Source organism: Dermacentor silvarum, chromosome 6, assembly GCF_013339745.2.
Source record: "Dermacentor silvarum isolate Dsil-2018 chromosome 6, BIME_Dsil_1.4, whole genome shotgun sequence".
Taxonomy (NCBI): Eukaryota; Metazoa; Arthropoda; class Arachnida; order Ixodida; family Ixodidae; genus Dermacentor; species Dermacentor silvarum.
The window spans coordinates 38,317,117-38,339,944 of record NC_051159.1 but is presented as its reverse complement, the minus strand read 5'-3'; the positions used below and the strand labels follow the sequence as shown (position 1 = coordinate 38,339,944).

The 22,828-nt window shown below is 44.1% G+C and overlaps 1 protein-coding gene across 11 annotated transcripts in view; it reads left to right on the top strand.

Moving 5' to 3' along the window:
- Positions 1 to 842: 842 nt before the first annotated feature.
- The window catches only part of LOC119455432 (DNA-directed RNA polymerase II subunit RPB2), a 209,761-nt gene continuing 187,775 nt past the window's right edge, over positions 843 to 22,828 (top strand). For 9 of the 11 annotated variants that reach the window (XM_049668770.1, XM_049668771.1, XM_049668772.1 and 6 more), the window contains exons 1-6: positions 843 to 916; positions 8,008 to 8,231; positions 11,670 to 11,782; positions 14,575 to 14,794; positions 18,318 to 18,476; positions 19,346 to 19,707. In XM_049668770.1, the coding sequence (XP_049524727.1) occupies positions 898 to 916; positions 8,008 to 8,231; positions 11,670 to 11,782; positions 14,575 to 14,794; positions 18,318 to 18,476; positions 19,346 to 19,707 (1,097 nt within the window). In that variant the 5' untranslated portion in view covers positions 843 to 897. The remainder of the gene's footprint in view (positions 917 to 8,007; positions 8,232 to 11,669; positions 11,783 to 14,574; positions 14,795 to 18,317; positions 18,477 to 19,345; positions 19,708 to 22,828) is intronic. The other 2 variants (XM_049668773.1, XM_049668764.1) reach the window with 2 other exon arrangements.

The window sequence follows — 22,828 nt, the reverse complement described above, 5'->3', positions numbered from 1 at the left end:
AGTGGCTAGAATGGGTAATTCTGTGCCAGCTCGGCTAGGGACGAACGGCGCTAACAACTTTCGTCCCCGTAGTACCTAGGCGAAGAGAAATTTGAGGGACCGAGAGTCCCCACATTTCTCTCTCGCACTCACTGCTCCTCGCGCTAGCGCAGAAATAGCGAAGAAATCCAATTTTGATGTGCTCGTGCCGACCTCTGCCGCCAGTAAGTGGTTCTTGAGGAAAGGGAAAGGTTGACGCTATCTTCTGCAGCCCTTGAGGGAGCACGGCTCAGCGCCAACGGGGAGGGGTAAGTGGGAGCAATCCGCCTGTGCCGCATACTCCATCTGGGCTCTCGCCCGCCTCTCCCCTAACAGCGTCGACAACAGCGTTTAGCCAATGCCGTTCCGTCACGTAGCCAGCGTTTTGACAGCGGTTGTGTGCGGTCACACAAACAACGCCCACAACTGTTATCGACGGCGGCGGCGTTTTACCCGCGTTCTCACCGAATGCGCGCGGCGTTGGTTACGGGTTACGTGTTTATGAAGAACGTGCCAACCTTTGCCGTACACCCTATGGCGGTGTATCGTAGCGACCTTATATAAGGCCATGGTCCTTGTGGTCACTAAATAAATGAAAAACACCGGATCATATATATTTCTCATTTCATAATTGGAAATGCATAATTCCCACCATAGTACAGCTTCGCTGGTCTTCCATCTCTACCCCAGTGGAAGGGCTGACAGTATTTGCAGAACATATTTAAATTTCGCGCGTTAGGCACACCGGTAGATTGCAACGCTATCTGGTGGCGTCATCGCAGACGCGTTCCCGATTCTCCCATTGTTTTGCTATACGGACGACACACTCTCTAGGCCCAGTAACCAGTCGGTCGTAGTTGGCTGGTTGCGGCGTCAAAAATGTACGAAGCTGAAGAAGGTAAGCCCTTTATTTTTTACATGATACGTTTTGTCGTTTGTGCACTAAATTATGCTTATGGGCTCCGAGGATAAAGCTAGCAGGAATTTGAGAAGTTTTGAGGAAGAGAAAAAACGACATACAAGTTTGCTTGAATGAAAAGCATGTATAGGATACCTGATCAGCCCAAGCAGTCTAGGTGACTATTTGTCATCGCTCCGTTTTCAAGGGGATGCCAATAAATCTTCAAAGCGTGGGAGTGGAGCCAACACCACCTATAACCGAAGGTGGTGTTGGTGGAGTCCGGTTGCTGCGTGGTTCGTTTCTCGGCGTTCGCACACACCGGCGCATCATGCACCGACGCGCAGGCATCGCAGTTGTGCCACACGTAACACACCAATGCACAGACAAATCGGACGAGGCAATCTCGCCACGAGTCACAGCACACACACTCACTCACTGCGTGGTCTTGGGAGGCAAGACTTTCCGAACTGGACCTGGCACGCCAACTGGCGACCCTCGACCAGGGCCGGCGAGCCGAGATTGCCAGTAGAGCTCTGTCAGAGGGAACCACCAAGGAATAAACCGCGTATAGTTTTCTCTATCAACAATGTTTCACCACCACCACCACCACCACTAGATGGTTCTTAAAGGAATCGCGAAAGAGTAGTCCTGTGCAGTACACGACTCACACCTAACTTGTTTCGACGATAGTAATACGTTGTCGCTATACTGATTCGATGCTAACCCATTACCGTTGACAGTCATCGTAAGATGGATTCTGCCGCAATTTTGTTTAATTGACTGTGCCGTAAAGCTCAGCTTTCCACTTTGTTAATTTCATAGTGCCCACTTTTGCCTACATGTTAAAGGTTGTGTGTCAGTGGATGTGTGGGTTTGATCTCTGTTGATATATTAAAATTGCAGTGGCATGCCAAGTGTTTCACTAGGCTAACCTATACAGTGTTTCTCTCTCCAGTGCGCACATATATTCACATACTGGTTGATGGGTACAGTTTTTTTGTGATACATTCTTGGAATACGCAAGTTATGTGTATGATGGATTAGCTGTGTCGTTTGAATAACATAACGGGACAGTACATGTTCTAGAGACTATTGTACTAGGCTAGTGGCCTAACACAGCATCAACTGTCGGAGCTGTTGAGCTAGAGAAGCCAAAACTCAAAATATTGTATCTTTTTTTTTTCACTCCTGTATGTATCCACAAATATTTTAAAAACCTGCCTCATGAACATGAGGCCAATGACTATTGCAGCTCCTGTGCGCGTTTCCTGATGCAACTTACTGTCAGTGCTGTTTCGTTTCAAGAAGTAACAAGAGAGCAGTAATGTAGCACATACACTGAGCGAGGACAAATGAGTTAGAGAGGCGAATACTTGCATATCAAGACAGGCATGTAGACGCGTGGCCACATGCGTGCTTCTTTTGGCCTGTGAAGTAGCCGAAGGAAAAGTGTCTGTGAACTATGTAGGCATGTGTATAAGCGAAGAGCCAGAAATTTCTGTTGCTGGATGAAAGTGGTGAGCGGATAAGTCCAAATTATCCGCAAATTCTTGCTTGTGTCAACCTCCATTCCTGATTTCCTCTTCTGAAAAACGCAACTTTCTTTGCTCTAAACCAGAGGAGTTGGAAGGCATCTGCTTTTCTCTACAATTGAGATTTAAGGGAATGCTTTCTATACATCAGTTAATAGAGCATTGCAAAGGGCCTTGAAGTGAGCACAGTAGTATCTTGACTAGACCAAGGTAGAGGTCGTCCCCTGTTTCATGGCACTCTTTTAACGACTTGAAGCTTCAGGCGTGGGAATATGAGTTATAAACTATCCTTACTTTCATAGTTCCTGCTCACGGGACACATCTTGTGTGGCATACAGCAAACATTTATCACGTCCAGTGCTGGTCCTTTAATGATCTCCGCATGTTTGCCTCACATGTACTACGACCAAATTACATGTTACATGTTTCTAAGAGCTCTTGCTGGAAAGTTGGGAGAGAAGCATCGAAGTCTTGTTGTTGTAAGTTCCATGTCTGTTATTTGACAGCTCCACACCTTCCTTCCAAGGCAACACCATTACATAACTTCTGTTAGGAATGTTGATGGTTCCCTCGAAGTTTTTCATGATTGGGCTTAGGCTTCTCTCTCTGTCTGTAGCATTCAATATCCCCACGTTCTTGAGTTCCCAAAATGAGTGAAAGAAGGTGCTCTCTTGTGCATAAGTCTTCAGTGCACAAACCATGATCTGTGAAGTTGTATCTGTCATCATTTAGATAGGGTATTGCTTCGAAGAATCCAGTATATTTTGGAGTTCACAGCAGCAACAATCTCCTTTTGGTTGCCGTGAGTCCTGCTTACAGTTCTTGAACCATGGGACCACCTACTTTATGTGAACTTTGTAATATTTCATGCAATGTACTGAAATAAACCTAAAATCTGAAATCACAGTCCACATTTGGTTAGAGCCAATAAGAACGATAATGCCAGCTTTCCTGACAACTGACTCGTACAGTTGTTGGTCTGTGAAGTCGTTTCCAGATTTTTAGAATTACACAATGAATGAAACGGTTCTTGCATTTGCTCCAATATTTTTACAAATATATGGAATTTCGATCGCCTGCAAGACAACCATTGCGTCCGAGAACTGGCTCCACAAATAGAGCTGTGCAACCTATTGCTTCCACGCTGCCTTGCTTGTTTTGTGAATATGTTGAGTGCAATGGTGGTAGAGCCCACACACTGCAACTTGAAATGTTGCGACAGTTGCTCTCTGACGAATGTGCACTGACTGACCCCGTCTATGACACTCCTGGTATACAGGGTGTCCCAACTATCATGCGCCAAGATTTAAAAATATACAAGTGCCACGTAGCTGGACAGAACCAGGGTAGTGTAATGCAAAGTGCCTTGAGTGGCCAGTCGTATGGCAATTTTGCATGTATGCGGGGGCTTCTTTCACGCTCGGAAAAACACTTTTGTGTAGCACGTATTGAGCAAACAGAAAGCTGTATCGGGAGTTTTTCCTGTTGCTCTACAATTTTCTCATTGAGACTTTTTGCCTAATTATCGTATTTAAAAAGTTGAGTAATTAATGAAGACTAATTATGTAACTAGGCAGAATGCGAAAAAAAATAATCTGAGTACCTCCAAGCGACGGCAAACAACATTACCTTGGGTCTGTCCATCTACGTGGCATTTGCATATTTTTAAATCTTGGTGCATGATAGTTGGGACACCCTGCATATCTACAAGTAATGTTCTGTTTCTGCCCGAGCACAGAATGGTTGCAAGAGGAGGCTTATTGACAAATTCTTAAAGGGACGCTAAAAAGAAAAAAAAATTATTTCACCAATTACCCTTTGACAGTACCAAAAACACTATTCTTACTGCGAGAAAGCGGCTTGGCAAGTCAGACAATAACAAAACTGGTGGCACTGCCACCAAGTTGCTGCACCAGCTTGCTGTGACGTCGTGGATTTTGACGGCGTTTGCTTGGGCCTAGTTAATTGTTTATTGGTAAATATTCAATACATTGTGTTCTACAGAAGCCGAAGATTGAACATGGCCGGTTTTGGAAAATTTAACTCAATCAATATGGCCAAAATACAAAAAAAAAAAAAACTTAGAAATCCAGGACGTCGCACTGACGTACTGGTGCTGGGGTTTCGGCGCAGAACTTGAAAACTGGGATTTTGTCCTTCATTTTCTCGTCTAATAATCAACTCGTTATCGTGAAATGAACAGAAATAATTTTCAAAGAATACTTTATTCTCAACTGATTTAGTGTTTTTCTTTAGTATCCCTTTAATAGAGAGTTTTATACCCCTGTTACCCGGGCACTTTAACGGCCGTTAAGGAAAATGGAAGTTGGCCTTAACGGCCGTTAGGCAAAGTTCCACAGCAGCGGGAGCACCGTTGAAAATCCAACGGTGCTCGCCGGTCTCCGTTCCGCTGCTGTTTCCGTCAGTTCCGTCGGGAAATAGGCAAGATGGAAGCCCCCAACAGCAACGCATCCCCGCTGCAGGCGAGCGCGCTGGTGCAAAAACACTTTGCCTGGACAGCGTCGCTGACGCATTTACTCATAACTTTTGGCAGGACCACCTTGCCCAACTGTGGGCTCAGAAACACAATGCGCACGTGTACGCAAGGATTACGGTGTATTGTACAGCATGTAGCGCAGAAAAGAGAAACTTAATTTTTTCGAGTTGGCGAGATAAAAATTTTAAGAGTCATGTGATAAATCGTCCGAACGTAAGTGAACCGACTGAACATGGAAAGTGCCGTGTGAGCGCAGCCACCACCGTTCTGTCCCCATGGCCATTACGGCATTCAACTGCCGTTTGCATTAACAGCCGTTGCAAGTGCTCATGTAACAAGGGTATTAGCTTGTCCGGGCCGTTTTACAGGATGGGTGGGAGGCGTAAATGTGAGCAGCTTGGCAGGTGGTGTCACCTCGTGGGGCAGAGCTCAAGCAGACAAAAACCAAGCTAACATTGCATCAGCCTCGTGTATTCTGCTTCGCTGCTTATGTAAATTGTCAGCTGCGACGAATCGTGACACAATTACGCCTGTGCGAAAATTTATACCAGCAGCGAAAAAGAATGCACTTGGTTACGGCAATATTAGTGCTGTGTTTGTCTGGTTGAGCTCTGAGCCACTAGGTGGCTGCACCGCTCCATCTGCTCACGTTTACGCCTATGCCCCTCCGGTAAAACACCCAGTCCGCCTGTGTTAACCAGAATGCCGGACAAGCTAAAATTCTCTAATGGTGTGTTGATTTTTTTCCTGGTGAAGCACACACAGTTGTGTGTGCCAGGATTCTTGGCTGGTGTTCTGGTATTTGTGCTGGAAGTTCACACGTCTTTAGCTTGTTTTCTCCTGATGGTACACACTCCTCCCATGACGTGGGTTGCAGGTACATCATAGAATCTTGCGTCTACGATCACACGCCCTGTGGCCTTTAGCCTTCTCTTCACGTGTCCAGAAAGAACTTGCTTCTTTGTAGGATGTTTGGTGACTTCATTAGGATGCTGACTCAATTCACAAAACACAGTTCTGAGAAACTGTCAGTGTTGTCATGGAGAACTGACAATGTGGGTTGAAGGTCGGGCAGGATTCGTTTAGCACATGCTCATAATGGCTTTGGCTTCCTCGATAATTTGTGAATTTGCTTTTCTCCAAACTAACTTGATGGACGAGAACTTTAACAGGCATTCCAGCTTCGTGATGGATGCCATGTTACTGCCGTTGTCACATGCCACCTGACTGGCACAACATCGGTGGTACTGTACTATTATGCGATGTGGTAATGTTTGCAGTAACAGGTCACATGGTCTGGGGGAAAAGGACACCTTGCTAACTCCAAGCATCTCCAATTTTTTTACATTGATGACTACGTGGTGGTACAGCTTGTGCAGCATTGCTGGGTTGCTTCAAGAATGTACTGGAGGCTTTCATATGAAGCTGGGAGATGTATTCTTGCTCAAGTCCTGATCTATCGCTGAAGCACCTCTTGAATATGGCTATAGCAGATGGCGTCCATATAGCATGCTTCTGTGGTTGGCAGGCCCATGATAGGTGATGCCGCATCACCTCTCTGAAAGAACCTTGGGCGGTTGAACTAGCCTATCATTGTGAGGCTACCATTGCAGTGAATAATATGATTGAATTGCTCCCGGAAATCGTTCCACCTACAAAAATTGCCTGCAAAATGGGCTATGCTTGGGCAGCTTGCCTCCAGATGTTTCCGAGTCATTGACCACTGATGAAGGGGATGTGGCCTGGCTGATGTGTTCTCACTTGCTGACCAGCTCATTCAATAGTGGGTAGCACTGTCCTCGTACCCCACTGCGGTATTTAGTACTGCTTGAAGTCTTCATCGGCTATGCAGCTCTTTGGTTCCTCATTGAATATCCGTAAATGGTGTTTAGCTGATTGAGGCTGACTCTGCAGTAGTAAATATAGCAGTGAAAAGTAACAGCAGCCAAAGACACCATGCTTGCAAATGGGCTTTTTGGTGGAAGGTAGCAAATGATTAAGGGTTGCACCTAATATTTATACAAAACCTCAATGTTGGACAGGGAACAACAGGGGCGCGATCTTGTATACGCGTTCCAAAATGGAAAGGAACGCGTACAAGATCGCGCCCCAGATTTGTTCAAGGTGCAATGCACCCCACTCAGGCGCGGATCCAGGGGGGATGTCTGGATGTCCACCAGCATTCTTCAAAAGTATTTGTCGCGAGTACCAGTGGTTGTAACAGCTTGCACATGATCCAAGGCACAATTATGCAGATCTACAGAAACATGGACTTGTTCACTGTAACTTCGGTTTAGTCATACACGTCCTAGGGCATGGACTTCTTTATGTGCTCTTGTACAGCTATCTTTTTTTTTTTTCTTGCTCTCTTGTAGTGTGGAGCACTTGCAAGTGACGGTTTCAAGTCGAAATGGTAGAAGCAGCTTTATACCACAATATAAGCACAGTTATTCTATTAAAATTTAATAGAATTAGTTAAAGAATGTTTAACTTGAATGCTTCATGTGCATAAAGCAGTCTCCACTGTATTTATTTACTATTTCAGCTAAATTGAGGCCATATTGTGTATAGTTGTGCATTTGACAATGCAACAAATGAGCTTTTAGCATGTGCCATTACCTGTGTTGAAAGTTTATATGGCTGTTCCACCACTGCTTTTATCTTCTGTAGCCTGGCAAAAAAAAAAAAAAATGGTTCTGAAATAAAGGTTTTGACACAGGTAGTAGAGATGAAAAAAAGCCTATGTGAAGGAAATTACTGATATTATTCTATTCAAACAGCAAGGGGTTGTGTTGATTGAGGTAAAGTTAGTGATTTATTATTTAATTGCTCATTATTTAGTAAAGCTATAAACTTTTGTCTCTTGTATGTGTTTGAATATGTGCAAATAGAGCATGCATAAATGAATGTGCCAACCTGTTCTTGGCCACATTATTTTCATTGTTCATGGATAGAACATCCGACTTTAAGACCATTGTAAAGGGAGCTACTATTAAAGAAATATTTATTTTTTTTTTGGCTGAATTGGTGTAACTCGGATCTTGTATTTTCTTTCCCAGATGGCTTTGGCGAGGATGAGTCCGAAGAGATCACACCTGATTTGTGGCAGGAAGCTTGTTGGATTGTCATCAGTGCCTACTTTGATGAAAAAGGCCTGGTGCGACAGCAGCTGGATTCGTTTGACGAGTTCATCCAGATGTCGGTCCAGCGCATTGTGGAGGACACCCCACAGATCGACTTGCAAGCTGAAGCGCAGCACACCTCTGGCGAAATAGAGAATCCGGTACTTGGGATTGCTTGTGGGTCATAGTCCCAGCTTTAACGATGCACTGGCAATTATGTTTTGATGGTGTCACCTCCGGCAGCGTGACATTAAGTGGCAGTGTTCATTCGTTCACTAGGCGCTTCGTGTAAAATAAACATCTGTACATTCCAACATGATGCTCCCATGCACTGCTGATTGGGGCTCATGAGCTTTGCTATTATTCTTCACAGCTGAAACATCTAGCTGTGAGCAACTAATTCAAAAGGGTCACTTCTTGAGCTGTTGGCCTTAGATGCCATTGTGCCAACAAAATTTAATAATCATCATCACTTTTTGAGCAAATTGACCCTTTGCATCAAAGTTGCATCACCTCATGACCCACTAGTGTGAACATGCTTTTATAGTCGGACCACTTTATAACAAGATGTAAGGAAGTAGTCTAAGGTTGCAACAAAGTAATAAACAGCCTAGTTATATTTGTATCTAGCATGTTAATTTACACTTATGCTTTTTTTTATTTGTATCCAGTTTCAGTGTGCTTAACTGCTGGGCTCTGCCCTTCAAGCCCGTTTGGCTTTGGCAGGTTTGCGCTATGTAAATGTTTGTGACAATAAAAGCTCGTTATATAAAAACAAAATAGAAATTTTCCCGTGCAATTTCAATAGAAGCACGTTAAAATCTCCGAAGCCAAAATTTTGTATAAAGGAATATAGCAAACAATTTTTTTTAGTTTATCATGAGACCTTATTGATAATTTTGCTGCGGTTAGGAGGGACTGAAATATGGTGGCACAGAACAATTCTAGCAAGTTATCTGATTTAGCCCTTAAAAGCTCCCGTAGCGATTGGCTGTTAAGCACTGTGCCAAACCAGCTGCGCTGCTGGGTCAGTAGCCATATGCATGCACTGTACCACTGCTGCTTAAATATTTCCTTTGTTTACTCTCTCCTTGTGCTTTTACCCACGTCCACTGACGTACAGTGATGAGCATTGTAGCAGCATCATAGCATGCATGCTAGCATCATAGCATTCCGCTGGCACACTTGCGAAACGTGTAAAATACCTGTTGTGCCACTAATCGAGCGCGCAGGACCATCATGGAAGATAGATTAGCATTGACAGCTGCGTTAGAAGAGAGCAGTCATCTCACTGATCAAGATGCAGGCAAAATTGTGTCATGGCTTTTCGGCAGTTGTTGCTCAGTGACTCATTGCAGCAACCCCATCCCCTCCTCTCCTTTGTGGTAGGCATTGTTGACTGTGAATGTAGGCAACTATGGTCAAATTGTTTCTGCTCCCCCTTCAACTTTAGCCATGGTTTTACTGTACCTCAAAAGAGCTTTTTATTGGTAACTGGGATTAAAAGCTGATTTTGTTCATTTGCAGTAGTGTGGTGGAAGGTGAGGTCTTTTAGTCTAGGCCATCCTTGATTGGCAGGCAGACATCCAAAAAGCAAAACTCACTGGAAGGTTCTGTAAATGCAGGCTGAATCTGAGAAAGGTGCACGCAGCTGCAAAATAAATAGATTCATTCTCTCCTGCTGCACTTGTTGCAAGTAATTTTTTTTTCTTTGTTGAGCATTTTATACCAGATGATCGCTTGCCCTCATCGTGTTTGCTTGTCACGTTAGGTTCCCTAACTAACACTGAGGCTTTCCAATTGTGCAAAGCTTGTGAATGATGTGCCAGAACAAAATCCTCAGATTAAAACTATGTTTCACTCATGTTTGATAATTAAAGAAGAAATGTGTATAGATTTTTGTAGCTATAGTACTTCATATGTTAAATAGCATTTATAAAGTGATTTCTGAGGAAGAGTTGAGTATGCAGGGAATGAGGTGATGCACTCGGTCACTGTACATAGCTAAAATGCCACTCAGAGCACACTCGGAGCATGCGAGGCGCGCACGCACACACGCACACACACACACACTTGCACATGCACACACACACACACACTTGCACTGTATGGGTTTCGATTTTTGACGAAACTTGCTTACCTCTTAGAAAGATCTGCTGCTAAAAATTTTGAGCACTTCTATGTAGTACATAAAAAATGGCTTCTAATGCTATTTTGTGCACAGGTAACCAGTTTCTCCATAACACAGTCAATAACAAACATGGATATAACAATTTGTTGGATATAATAAAGATATTATCCTGTTGAATGCAACTTCATTATATTACTCTTTGTCTTTGCTCTAGATGGCCCTGCAGTCAACTGCCTCATAGGCATGTCGAGTGCACTAGAAGCCAAGCCAGACGCTAGCACACAAACTTATGCCAGAATATCCTAATCCACACAGACAGCCAAGATGTACTGTGCATGGCACAGTCATTGCATACATTGCTACACACAACCAACAATCCAACAAATATTAGTTGTCGCTGCTGTTTGTACCTGGCCACACCAGTATACTAAGGAAGGCCTTTCCTACACATGCCCATGGTGCCCTGTGCCTATGATCAGACTTTCCATATCCCCTTACACTCAAGATGAATGCACTACCATTGTGTGGGTGAGCTGCGTGGTGGCCATTATTTCCACTGCTGCACTTTGTTCCTTGTACACATCAAGCATAAAGACCCTGGAGAAAAAAGGAAAAAAATAACTGATGTAGCAATAACTGCCCTCACTTATGTTCTCCCTAGAGACTTCTGTGCAATTTTTTTTTTTCACCCTTGCAACAGTAGTGCCATCATGAATGTCTACAGAACCTCCAGCATAATTTGCTAGACAACCGTGATCCAGTTAAAAGGCTGTGCCCTGTTCCTCCCAGTATCTTTTTCGTTGTTTTAATCTGTCGGCAGTAATGCTGTCTGTGTCAGAAGCACCATTAAAAGAGCAAAGGTGGCGTCTAAAACAAAAATTACCGGCTGACAGCACATGAATGACATGCTGGCAGTAGTGCTCCAAGTGAGGGCTTAAGTTGAGCCTCCTTTCACCACTGTGGTTGCTGCACTATTAAAAGAAAGGTTCCATTTTTTTTCACTGTCATAACTGCTGATCCTTTGCACAGGGTTTCCAAAAACATGGAAAAAAAGGCCACTGAAAGAAATCTGAAATGCCCACTTAATTTTTCAGCAGGTGGAGATTGAGGACCTGTGTGCACATATGCTGAGAAAATGAGTTCGCCTGTCTGAAATTGTATTAGTGACATTTTATCATTGTATGCATAATGAAATTTCGCTTCATGAATTCATATGTTGGGTTGTCCCTGAACTTGCTGTCTCAGCTGCCAGAACTAGATCTTTCTATTCACTGTTGAATGATAATGGCATTAATAACGCGTTCGTCTTTGTGTGGACCACATAACAAAGTTTGACGATGCTAAAAAAGCTGATGCGTATAAATAGTATATATATTTTTTATTTTTTATTCTTATAAGCAGATCACATTGTACATCGCAGACCTGTTTGAGCTTATTTCAAACTCTGTTTATGTATTTTGCTTGGCAGCCTCGCTTTCTACTGAAGTTCGAGCAAATCTACCTTTCAAAGCCAACTCATTGGGAAAAGGATGGAGCACCTAGTCCCATGATGCCAAATGAGGCTCGGCTGCGCAACTTAACGTGAGTAACAGCCCTTTAATTGCTATTGTGGGCTTTCGGATAGTGCAGTTTACGTTATGAAATTCTCCAAGAAGACTGCGAAATTGCCTAATGTGTATTTGTTATTTGATATTTCAGAAAATGTATTGATGTAACATTTTACTGAAATACCTGCCTATTGCTGACCATCTTTTCTGATTGTCACAGACCATAACTTCCATTATCACATTGGGGACACATGAAACAACTGAGCTTTGAGCATTTGAACTTGGTCCACCATGCACACATCTTGAAAAAAATTCAGTTGAAAAATTCAGTCTGGGGTTGTTGGTGCATGTGCAGATGTTCTTGTGTACGTGCACAGACACACTTCTTAGTTGCTGGCTTGTCATCTCCAAACCCCGCTGCCAATTGAGCCAATACATGTAATTTTTTACTCGACTACCAATAGGCACGACTTACTGACTGCAAAGCTTCAGTGGGCCTCTTGGATTATCAGTCCCTGACAGTCCCGGACTGCTTGGGACTGCTGTCCCACATTAAATTTTCTTGAACAGCTTCGGACACTCCGCTCACCAGTCCGAGAGTTGCCAGAATGTTGTTAGTTTTTCACGGACCGGAAGTTGCGGACCGTCCGTGGACCAGCGCAAGCAGCTAGCAGATGGCAGCTGTCTTGAACAATATGCGCGCCGCGTTTACTGTTATATTTTGAAAGATGTTGTGTGCTTCTGTGTACTTTGCGCATTCCAGATGGCAAATATTGTGCACTCAGCTATCGTGTCTGTTACATTGGTGCATTGTATACCATCATGTGAGCTTTTCATGTGCCGTGTAATTGCTGCAGCTTTAGTCATTGCATTTTTTTAAAAGACAAGCACAGCGATCAGGCGCACATGCTTGCTTTTCTTGATGCATTTAGCGAAGTATGTCTTGCTCATTGCTATATGTGTAGTAAACAGGTGGATTTCGCTTTTCTAGTGACTGAAACAGATGTGCGAGGAAGCATATATCGCATGTGGCTATTTTGTTAGCCATGAAATATTTTTTGCACGTATCTGGTCTTATATGCAGAAAACGTCTCTGGCATTGGTGTTTCCTCATTCACCAGCACTTGGGTGCCCTCGCTCATGTTAATAATTGGCATTATATTGAATATAGGCCCAGATATTTAGGTATTAATTGCATAAAAAGATAACTTGGCACACACAGATATGATGTACTCAGTGCAGACTTCTGGCTTTAGTGAATAGAAAACAAACCAAGCAGTTATGTGTTACACTACATAAGCAAATGTTCACACATGTAGTTAGTGTTTTCATTTGTAGTTGTTTACTTTGCAACATATCACTTTTCATTGAGTGTCTTTGTACCCCCTGAAGGAAATCAAGCCTCCCGGGAGCTCAATAGAAAAGGGGCTGCTGTTGCGTGTGGTCCGAAGCACGAGCGCTTCGTCCTCTTCTTTGTCGCTCTTGTTCCAACACCCCCAACAGCATAAGTTTTTGGAGCCTCGTACCGTATTTTCCGGTCTATAACTCTCACCTTTGTATAAGACGCACCCCCCTCAAAACGGCAGTTTTTCCGGGAAAAAATGTATATAAGTCGCACCGGTGTATAAGATGCACCTGTTCATTCGGTAAGCGATTAAAAATAAAAAAGTGACCTTTCACTCAGTGAATGTCCCGCGCAAGAGTATAGGTGCCATATATTTCCACTCCAGGCGCATTTCTGCCGTCGTGCTTGCCGTGATGTACCGTATAAATTTGTCCAAGGGCGTTAACATCGTCCCCGCACGCCGTATGCTGTATGTGCGAGTGAAAGCGTGCGACGGTGAGCCGAATCGCGCACAAGAGAGGAAAGCAGCGTGGAAGGCTTGTATTCTGGTGGCAACTGCGTATCTTGACAACGATCTGCAGATGCGACGCCTTCGGTGTCGGTCGACTCGTGGTCAGCCTGCCACCGCTTGCATTGCTGCTCCGTCCTTATCGCACTCTGGTAGCAACTGCGTAGTTTGCGCAGCGGCGCGCGCCGTATCTTGACAGCGATCTGCATAATCGACGACTTTCGGTTCGGTCGCCTCGTGGTAGGCCTGCCGCCGCTGGCGTTGCTGCTCCGTCCTTATCGCATGGCGCTCGGGAACTCGATCACGAGAAGAACTCGGCACCTCGATAGCGAGCACAGAACCAGTCAACCAGCGCGCTTCCCGTGGCTATAACATCGAATCCGATTTTGACGGCAGTTCTCCCGGAAAAAAAACCAATAAAACGTACATAAGTCGCATCGTTCTATAAGACGCACCAACGAAAAATTCTGAAAAAAACGCGTCTTATACACCGAAAAATACGGTATCCATGAAAAAAAGAAATTTCATCACTAATAATGTATCCTCCCCAGAAGTAAGAAGGTTTAGTGCATACTTCCCAATGCACACATTTCACTGTAACCCTGATATCCAAGTTGAGTGGCAAGGATATCACGAAACATTGTTTTTTGTGAATTCTGTGCTCCAAAAGCTTTTCAAGTGTGACATAAGAGAACGGCTTAACCTGGTTTTCAGTTATTAAGACTAAAAGGCTGCACTCTTTCTGTTATACTAGTTTTTCTTCTATCCCCTTGGCGTCTTTCCATATTTAACATTCTTGTGTCGTGTGGAACTGGTAAGAATTTGGCTCTTTGGCGTAGTAGTGTCTAAGTTGACGTGTCGTAAGCGGTTTCTGGATAAGTCATGATTTTGCCGAAGTGTCAACGTAGCAGTTCATGTCAGTTTATTCGGCATGATGGCTTTGTCACTTCTCTAAGCAGAAGAGATCTTACAGGTACTCGGCACCACTTTATGTGGACATTACCAAAACAGTGCTCAAAGAAAACGAGGAAGCTGTGGAGACGCAGCACCAGAAGACTTTCATTGGCAAGATTCCAATAATGCTTCGCTCCACATATTGCCTTCTTAACAACCTGACTGACCGTGACTTGAGTGAACTGAATGAGTGCCCCCTGGATCCTGGGGGCTACTTCATCATCAATGGCTCTGAGAAGGTGAGCACTGTGGTCATGAATGATGATGGTGAATTTTTCTCTTATGAAGCATACGCGCAGTATAAAACTTGCATGAAAAGCACTGTGGCCAATGCTAATGCTGTCGGGCATTTTTGAGTGGACACATGTTGCAAGAAAGCCAAGTTTTGAAGTGCTTGCTAAATATTGAAATGGGTTCATATACAGTTGCCGATGGATTTTTCGGACTGCAAACTTCGGGCTTGTTGGATATTCCGGACTTCACAAATGCACTGTCAGGCTTCCGATAGAGCTAATGCATTTTCGCGACTGATTTTTAGGACAAATTTAGGTCCCAAAGTTTGATTTTTTGGACTAAATTGCTCGTTCCGAGCCACGCTGCCCGATCGTGGAGGCCACCATGTTGGATTTCCCACTGGCTTGGCTTCCAGTAGCCCGCTTATAGCCTCCAAGATTGGGCAGCACACGCTATCAATAGACCGCATGCCATCCTCCTGTCTCGGAGGCCGTGCCCGCTCTTCCTTAGCTGACAAAAATCCCCAGGGGACGGCACTCTTTCTTTTTTCTTTCCTTCTTCAGTTAGCACTGTCGTCATAACCACTTAATGCGGGATCAGTTTTTTTTTTTTAAGTTTTGGTTGCTATTTTGTACGTAATGTGTCCACCAAGCAGGTGTGTCTCGGAGATGTCGCATCTTTGTATTTGTGCGGCTTCTCGTTTGTGTGATCGGCGCCACTTGCTGTGTCTTCGCGAGAGCCAAGTGGTGCGAAGTAACGGGAGCTCATTTCTTCGATCTCCATGGCGATCTCCGCCAACGGAGATCACCGATGCGGTGATGCTCTTGTCGACTGTATATGGAGACGTCATTCTTGCGCAAATTCAAGCAAATCTTAATCGCCTCAGAGCGTAGTATGAGGCAGGGCATTATTAGATATTTTTTATGCCACTCTAAGCCAAATAAATTAGATTTTTTGGGGTGAACAAGTTTTTCGGACCATTTTTTGATCGATGCGAGATTCAGAAAATTGGTCGGCTACTGTATAGGTCCATGCCGAGTTTTATTCTTAATAATTTTTCAGGGAAGTTATATATCTGGGTCATTTCACGCCAAATCAGCTATTTTTTTCAACCGTCACAGACATATAGTTGAAAAAGTTTCTACGTTCTACGTTTGTTGAAGTTTAAAACTCAATCTTCACATTTATTTCTTGTTAAAAATGTTCTAGCATTCTGGCGAATATTTATTGTTCTTGCCCAGCTGAGCTAGAAGGCACCAATCAACGTTCTTTTTTCGAAGGCATGTTGTATGACCCAGACATTCAGATGGTGTTTTAAAAAAGACAATGAAGATGTGTGACTGCCAAAATAGCCAATTTTTTCAAATATTTGAATGCTTCAAGTGCTTTTGGCACCAGTAAAAGTGAGTAAAATTGCAAAGTTTGAATTTTTCACTCGGAACGCAGGAAAATCTAGACGGCACAAATTAAATATAGAATGGTAGCCTGGTTTACATAGTATAGCCGGAAAATATTTGAAGGTTTGAAGGTTCGTTGAAGGTTTAAAAGCTTCGTCTTAAAGGTATAAAAAGTTGCTTTGGTGGTCGGACTAAAAATACATGTGATACATCATTAGTTAGCTCAACATGTCCTGAAATTTTTTATTTTTCTTGAAATCTTTGTACGTGAATGCGCATAAGGCATAAATATATATGCCTTATGCGCATATATAAGCGCACATACGCCCTTCGCCATGCCGTGCCAGCACGGCATGGCGAAGGGCGTACGTGGAGATTGTGGAATGTGAGGGAGGAGGGCGGCATGGAAGCGGATTTTGCCTCGGCAACTCCGCCGCTTCGGTGGCTCCCATCGCCCTCCCTCGTAGCTCCCTCACTTTCGATTGTCACCGTGCGCGCCGGCCGCCGTGCAGGCGCCGCCGCTCCAGCTAGCCCGGCGCCAGCTTCCTGAAGTTTCGTTTTCTGCCGCTATCGGGAAGCGGGCGTTTGGCAGCGTGGGGCAGTTTTGTTGGCCGGCCTGGGACAGCGTCGCTGTTTCCCTCTGCGCCGTAGCTGCAGCGTGCAAGGTCAACACGTGACTAGAAAGTAGAGGAAGCATAAAGGAGAAAGAAGGGTTCACTGCCATTTTCTACGCGTAGCTACGGTAGCGTGGCTGAGACGTCGGCACGTACACGCATGTTTCGGCGCAACGCAGAATCGGCGACCTTGAGGGGTCTCTCCTAAGCTTTTACTCTATGGCGGTGCCGGAGCAATGCCGGTCGAAGGCGCAGCAGCATGATTTGGTTCCAATTAACGAGATTCGACTGTAAATTGAATGCAAACGTTCTAGCCGCATTCCTCGACTGTCGCATATGCGTGGCGCCTCGGTGCACATGTTTTGCATATGTGCAGGCCTTGAAAATTGTTGCTTTGGTTATAGTGCGGATATTCGCGACTGGCGACTCACGTTATAAGTGGTCTACACTGTATTAGTAAACAGTGCTTCTTGCAATAGTAAATGTCAACTATCACAGTGACAGGCTTGGTAAGTCTGCAGGTTTTAAAATGTAGCATGTCCGTTGTTGTTTTGAAGGCAGCATTGCAGTCAAAATTGGTAGCATCTAACCATTTTCTCTTAGGTTCCTCTTGGTATGGGGAAAGCAGTACAGTTCACTTGGAAGTAATTTTTTTCAAGCACGCCTCTTTTCGTGTTGTTACTGGACAATGCAGTGCCAGTTTGGTTTTGCAGATGGGCATCAAAAGGGGTTTTAAGACATTGGGCTTTGTTAGCATAAGCAGTTCAGCACGGCACTGACAGTTCTCATCCAGGTTGCCACTGGCTCCCTTCCCTGTGCTTTTGCATAATGTCTTTTGTTCAAGCTGTCGATGCCTGCCAGAAAAATTTCTGGGACTGGCTACTAGGCTCATGTGTGGTCTGGTCGTGGAAAATGCAAATTTCAGGTGTAGTGCTTGAAATTTGGGGGCATAAAACTGCAGCCGACTCTTTCCTTGTCATTGCATGAACAAAACCATGCAGTGGGGTGATGAGGTGGGCGTTTAGGCAGCCATCCATTATTGCCCTTTCAGACGAAGTTGCCAAGGTTGTGTCGCTGTTGGAGAGAGAGAGACAGAAACAATTTTATTGAAATAAAGATCGTGCTTGGTTACTGTTGGAGGTACAGAGCTTGTAGGGATCGCACAAGTAGTGTCAGAGGAGCGATGCTTCGGAATCAGTGGTGGCATAGTTAAATACTATGGTGTACATAAGAGTGCCATGGCATGCTTGTCTGCTCATCATTTGTAGCTTCACTTTTTAGTGCAGTGAAGCAGCCTTGCTGTCCATTCAAAGCTTTGCTGACATTATTCTGTCAGCTTCTGCTCATTGCACTTCAAGTGTTAGCCTTCTGCCACATCAGAAAGGCTGTGAAATCAGCTTTTGGATGATGGTGAACACACATGCTTATTATACATCACAAATGTGCTGAGAAAATTGCGTTGGCTTGGAACTGCAGTGCCTTCACATTTTTTACCTTGTGGTTATTTGTCTTTGCAGGTACTGATTGCACAGGAAAAGATGGCAACCAATACAGTGTATGTATTTCAAATGAAAGATTCTAAATATGCCTACAAGGCTGAGTGCCGCTCTTGCCTTGAGCACTCATCCCGACCCACCAGCACCCTCTGGGTCAACATGATGGCCAGGGGAGGCCAGGTAAGAACGTGGCATGCCACAAGTTCATACAGCTACATTTTGTACATTATTAAATGCTGTTACCGTTCAAAGGGGACAGAAAAGTTTGTCGCCGACTTGAGGTCACTTGCAGAAATATTTAATCATAAGTTTTATTAGCGCATTATTTAATGTTCCTTAGCAGTCTCCCACTTAACACCAACCCAGCTATTCAGCCATTGTATTGTTGTTAACGTTTTGTTCAAAATATGACCTTCATATGAGAAATTTTGCAACAATTGTGTTGCAGACATTTTGAAGCGTTGTGATAATTCTGCCACCTGGGCACCTAAATCTAAGAAACAGTCATCACTGAACATTTCTTAGTTCAGTTTATGTCATCATGTGTTGTACTATTGATGGTTTAAATATTTTGACCCACTGAAGGTGGCAGTTTAGGGTGCCTGCCTCTTACAAAAGGAAGCCCTTCTGTCAATATAAATATGTATCTTATTCTTTCACCCTTCTTCACATTCCAATCTTGTGTAAACACACAGAAAGTAAAAGGCAGGAATATTATTAACATGCCATTCCTTTTCATCCATCCCTATTACTTTTAGTCCGCTATTACTAAGTTTTCAGCTTTTTAGATTCGATAAGTTACAACATTTTAATAAGCATAGAAGACTGCAAACAACGGGTAGATAACATACATACCACTTGGCAAATTATAGTCTGAGATGTCATTGGGTACTGAATGCCAGAAACCCGTGTAGGGCGTGAGACACACAATAAACTTTAAATACATGCTCATATTCAAATTCAAAGTCTGAACAAGTGTTGAAACGAATGCATGGCACTGAGCTCCTGTGGTGTAATCACCTCAATGTTTGTGTTTTACATTTATGCAGGGAGTTCGCAAGAGTGCCATCGGCCAGAGGATTATAGCCATATTGCCCTACATCAAGCAAGAGATTCCCATAATGATAGTGTTTCGAGCACTTGGCTTTGTGGCTGATCGTGACATACTGGAACACATCATCTATGACTTTGAAGATCCCGAGATGATGGAAATGGTCAAGCCTTCTTTAGACGAAGCCTTTGTGATTCAGGAGCAAAATGTCGCTCTGAACTTCATTGGTTCACGTGGAGCACGCCCAGGTGTCACCAAGGAGAAGCGTATCAAATATTCCAAGGAAATCCTGCAGAAAGAAATGCTGCCCCATGTTGGTGTGAGCGACTTTTGTGAGACAAAAAAGGCTTACTACCTCGGGTGAGTTATGGGTGATGAAAAGTGCACTGCAGTTATGTTTTAGCGCAGTAGTCCAGATGAGAGATTCACTTTGAAAGGTGGGTGGTGCTGCCATTGGGCTGCGCTGCTGTATGGTAACTGCAAATCACAAGTTTGATTGTGCATCAGTATTGCGGAAGTGCAGGATAGCTGCATGGCTGGAAGAGGTAATTGTGAATTTTGGGAACGCCTACAAATGAGTCAGTAAAGAATCTATTGGATTAGGCATGGCTCATTGGCCTAAGCAGTAGAAAGTGTGACAAGGAGAGGGAGAAAAAAAGAAGTCCAGTAGACAAAATATGAAGTGGGAAGAATTTGCAAGGTGAACCATCCCACTTGTTTTCGTGTGTTTTTTTTTTTTTTTTTCTGGCTACATTTCACTGCACACCATCAAAATGTAATTGGGCCAAGCAAATCTTCATTTAATTCTGTCACATCTTCGAGCCCTGCACTTAATCCTACAATATTGTCTCAAGGTGATGATGCCCAGGCAGAAACAGTAGCTGACAGACTGAATGTCAAAGATGGAACTGTTCACTGGGTGAGGTTGTGCCCAGGAAGTAAAGAAACATTTGGTTTATGATCATCAAACACTGCTCGAATCTGACTGCTAGTTATGCATTCATCACTGTGCATATCAGAGCAGCCAGTGGGCACTGTCAGATTAAGAATGTACTGCAGGTTTTGCAACGTGGGTACAATATGATGTGCCCGTTTCTCTATAGAATTGACAGCACTCGTGAAATTTGATACAGCCAGTGTGTCTTGCACAAGAGTGATAGCATGACAATGACAATGTTGTAAAATTGGTCAGCGGCAAAATCTGAAATAATGCATGCATGGAAATATCTACGAAAATACATAGAATGGTGGGGGAAAAAAATGTTTAAACTAGGCACTATTCTAGAACCTTAGGCTGTCTCATTGGGTGCGAGAGTAGACTTAATGTCCATTTTGTTTCACAAGGCAATCATTGCTGCAACGGCTGCCAGCGGTGATAGTCCTTAGTCGCCTGGCAACATGTGGTTTGACGTGCTTAATTTGTCAAACAACAAATGCGGCTTTTTTTTTTCCTTCTCGCATTCATATGCGACTGCAAAAAAAAATTAGTCTCTAGGGGCAGTAGAAGTTGTTGAAGTTTATTTACCGTTTCGTAAAAGTTTACACATATTGCTCTTGATTGAACCCATGGCTGTAGGAGCTAGTACGAGTTCAAAGGATAGGATAGTATGGGTTCACAGCACGTACAAATGATACATTCAGAAACAACCTCTGGCAAAGCTTTCAGTGCTCCTGACCTCTGCAGTGCTCCCACTGTGCATGGTTTCCCGTATCTAGAGATGATCTTGAAGGGTTGAGGAATATCTCCATTATGGCATGCGCAGAAACCATGCACACATCTTGTAAGCATGGCAAAATAGGGACATTTATAGCCCACCCCGCTACATGTAGTTGTTAATGCGGATCCGCTGCGGTGGCTTAGCGGCTATGGTGTTGCGCTGCTAAGCACGAGGTCGCGGCATCAAATCCCAGCCGCATTTCGATGGGGGCAAAAATGCAAGACCCCCGTCTCCAGTGCATTGGGGGGGCACGTTAGAGATTCCCTGGTGGCCAAAATTAACCCAAAGTCCCCCCACTACAGCGTGCCTCATAATCAAATCATGGTTTTGGCACGTAAAACCCCAGAATTCAATTCATTCAATTGTTAGTGCTGTGCTGTAAACCTGCCAACGTGCCGGCTCCGTCAACCAAGCACAGAACTTCGTAGCGGTCGCCGTCTTGGTTGCTCTGCAATGACCAGCGAAGTGCCGAAGGTGCAGCAGCCACCAGCTCCTGTGATTCTTTTGCACCCACGAGTGGCGTTTTTCAATATGAAAAACAGTTGGCAGTTTCTGGAGCACATTTATTGCCAGTCACATTATGAGTAAAGTGGTACTGTCACAGATTGCCATTAGCAAGTGGCCTTGTGTAGTAAACCGGTACTCCCAGCACGTTAGCTTACGACATGCTGGCTGGTGGTGAACAATAACTTTATTGTTAGGACTGAGAGGGTTGATAGGTGTGCTGAAAGGGTTTGGGTGGTGGAGAGGGAACAACGATCTGATAGTTAATAAAGCAGGGGCGAGAGAGAGAGAGCGTGTGCAGCTTGCTTATCTCGTCAGCAAAGAATGAACAAATGCAACACCTAGTTTCTTTCACTACTGGCTGGGCAGCCTGCTGACTGATATGCTTTGTTGTCTTGATATGTTTGTTGGAAGTTGTTATGTGACCTCTAGGGAGCATTCTACTGCAAGAATTTAAAAAATTGGTTCATTAATAGCCAAGATAAAAATATCTCAGTGCCATGAACCCATGATTTCAGGAGGCGAGCGTCACCACCAGCATAGACACTCTCTCCACTTGCCCTATCTAGCCTCCACAAGCGAAATTCCTTTCCTGCCTTCTCCCATACTGCAGCTGGAGCATCGCATGACGCATATGTCATAGGCCCCGCCTTATTTTTTTCTCTCTTGCTCGGTTACTGCGTGGCGCACTTCCGCTGACGACTTCGTGCATGAGCTGTTGCATTTGTTTTGTTTTGCACAGCGCACAATTTTGTGCACTGTGCATGAGAACACCTGACTAGCGGTATAAGTCAGTGCTACACAAACACTGAGGCAGACGCAAGCGGATTACAGAGCATGATCGCACACTGGAACACCGTAGAAAATGACATAGTTTTGTTCTCTGCGTGCGCAACTCATGGGAACAAGCAGACGAAATGGAAGTAAATCTTTTTATGGTACGAAATAAAACAGACACGCATACATTCGGTATATAGGTTTTATTATTTCCCTATACCTTAATTCTTCTATTGAAGCAACAGATCAACAAATAACTGCTGTTGCCTTTAATAATTCTCAGTCACGTGTCACTGAGAGTGACGTCACAGCATGGCAATTTAGCGCACTTGCGTGATTGACGTCACTCCTCGGCGGGGAGCGCAGCGCCCGCGAGGAGCAGGGCAAGCGACGCTTGGTTTGAATTTCAGCTTATTCTGCGTTGCATAGCCATATACAGTAAAAGCTCGATGATACGATCACGGCTAATACGAATTTCCGGA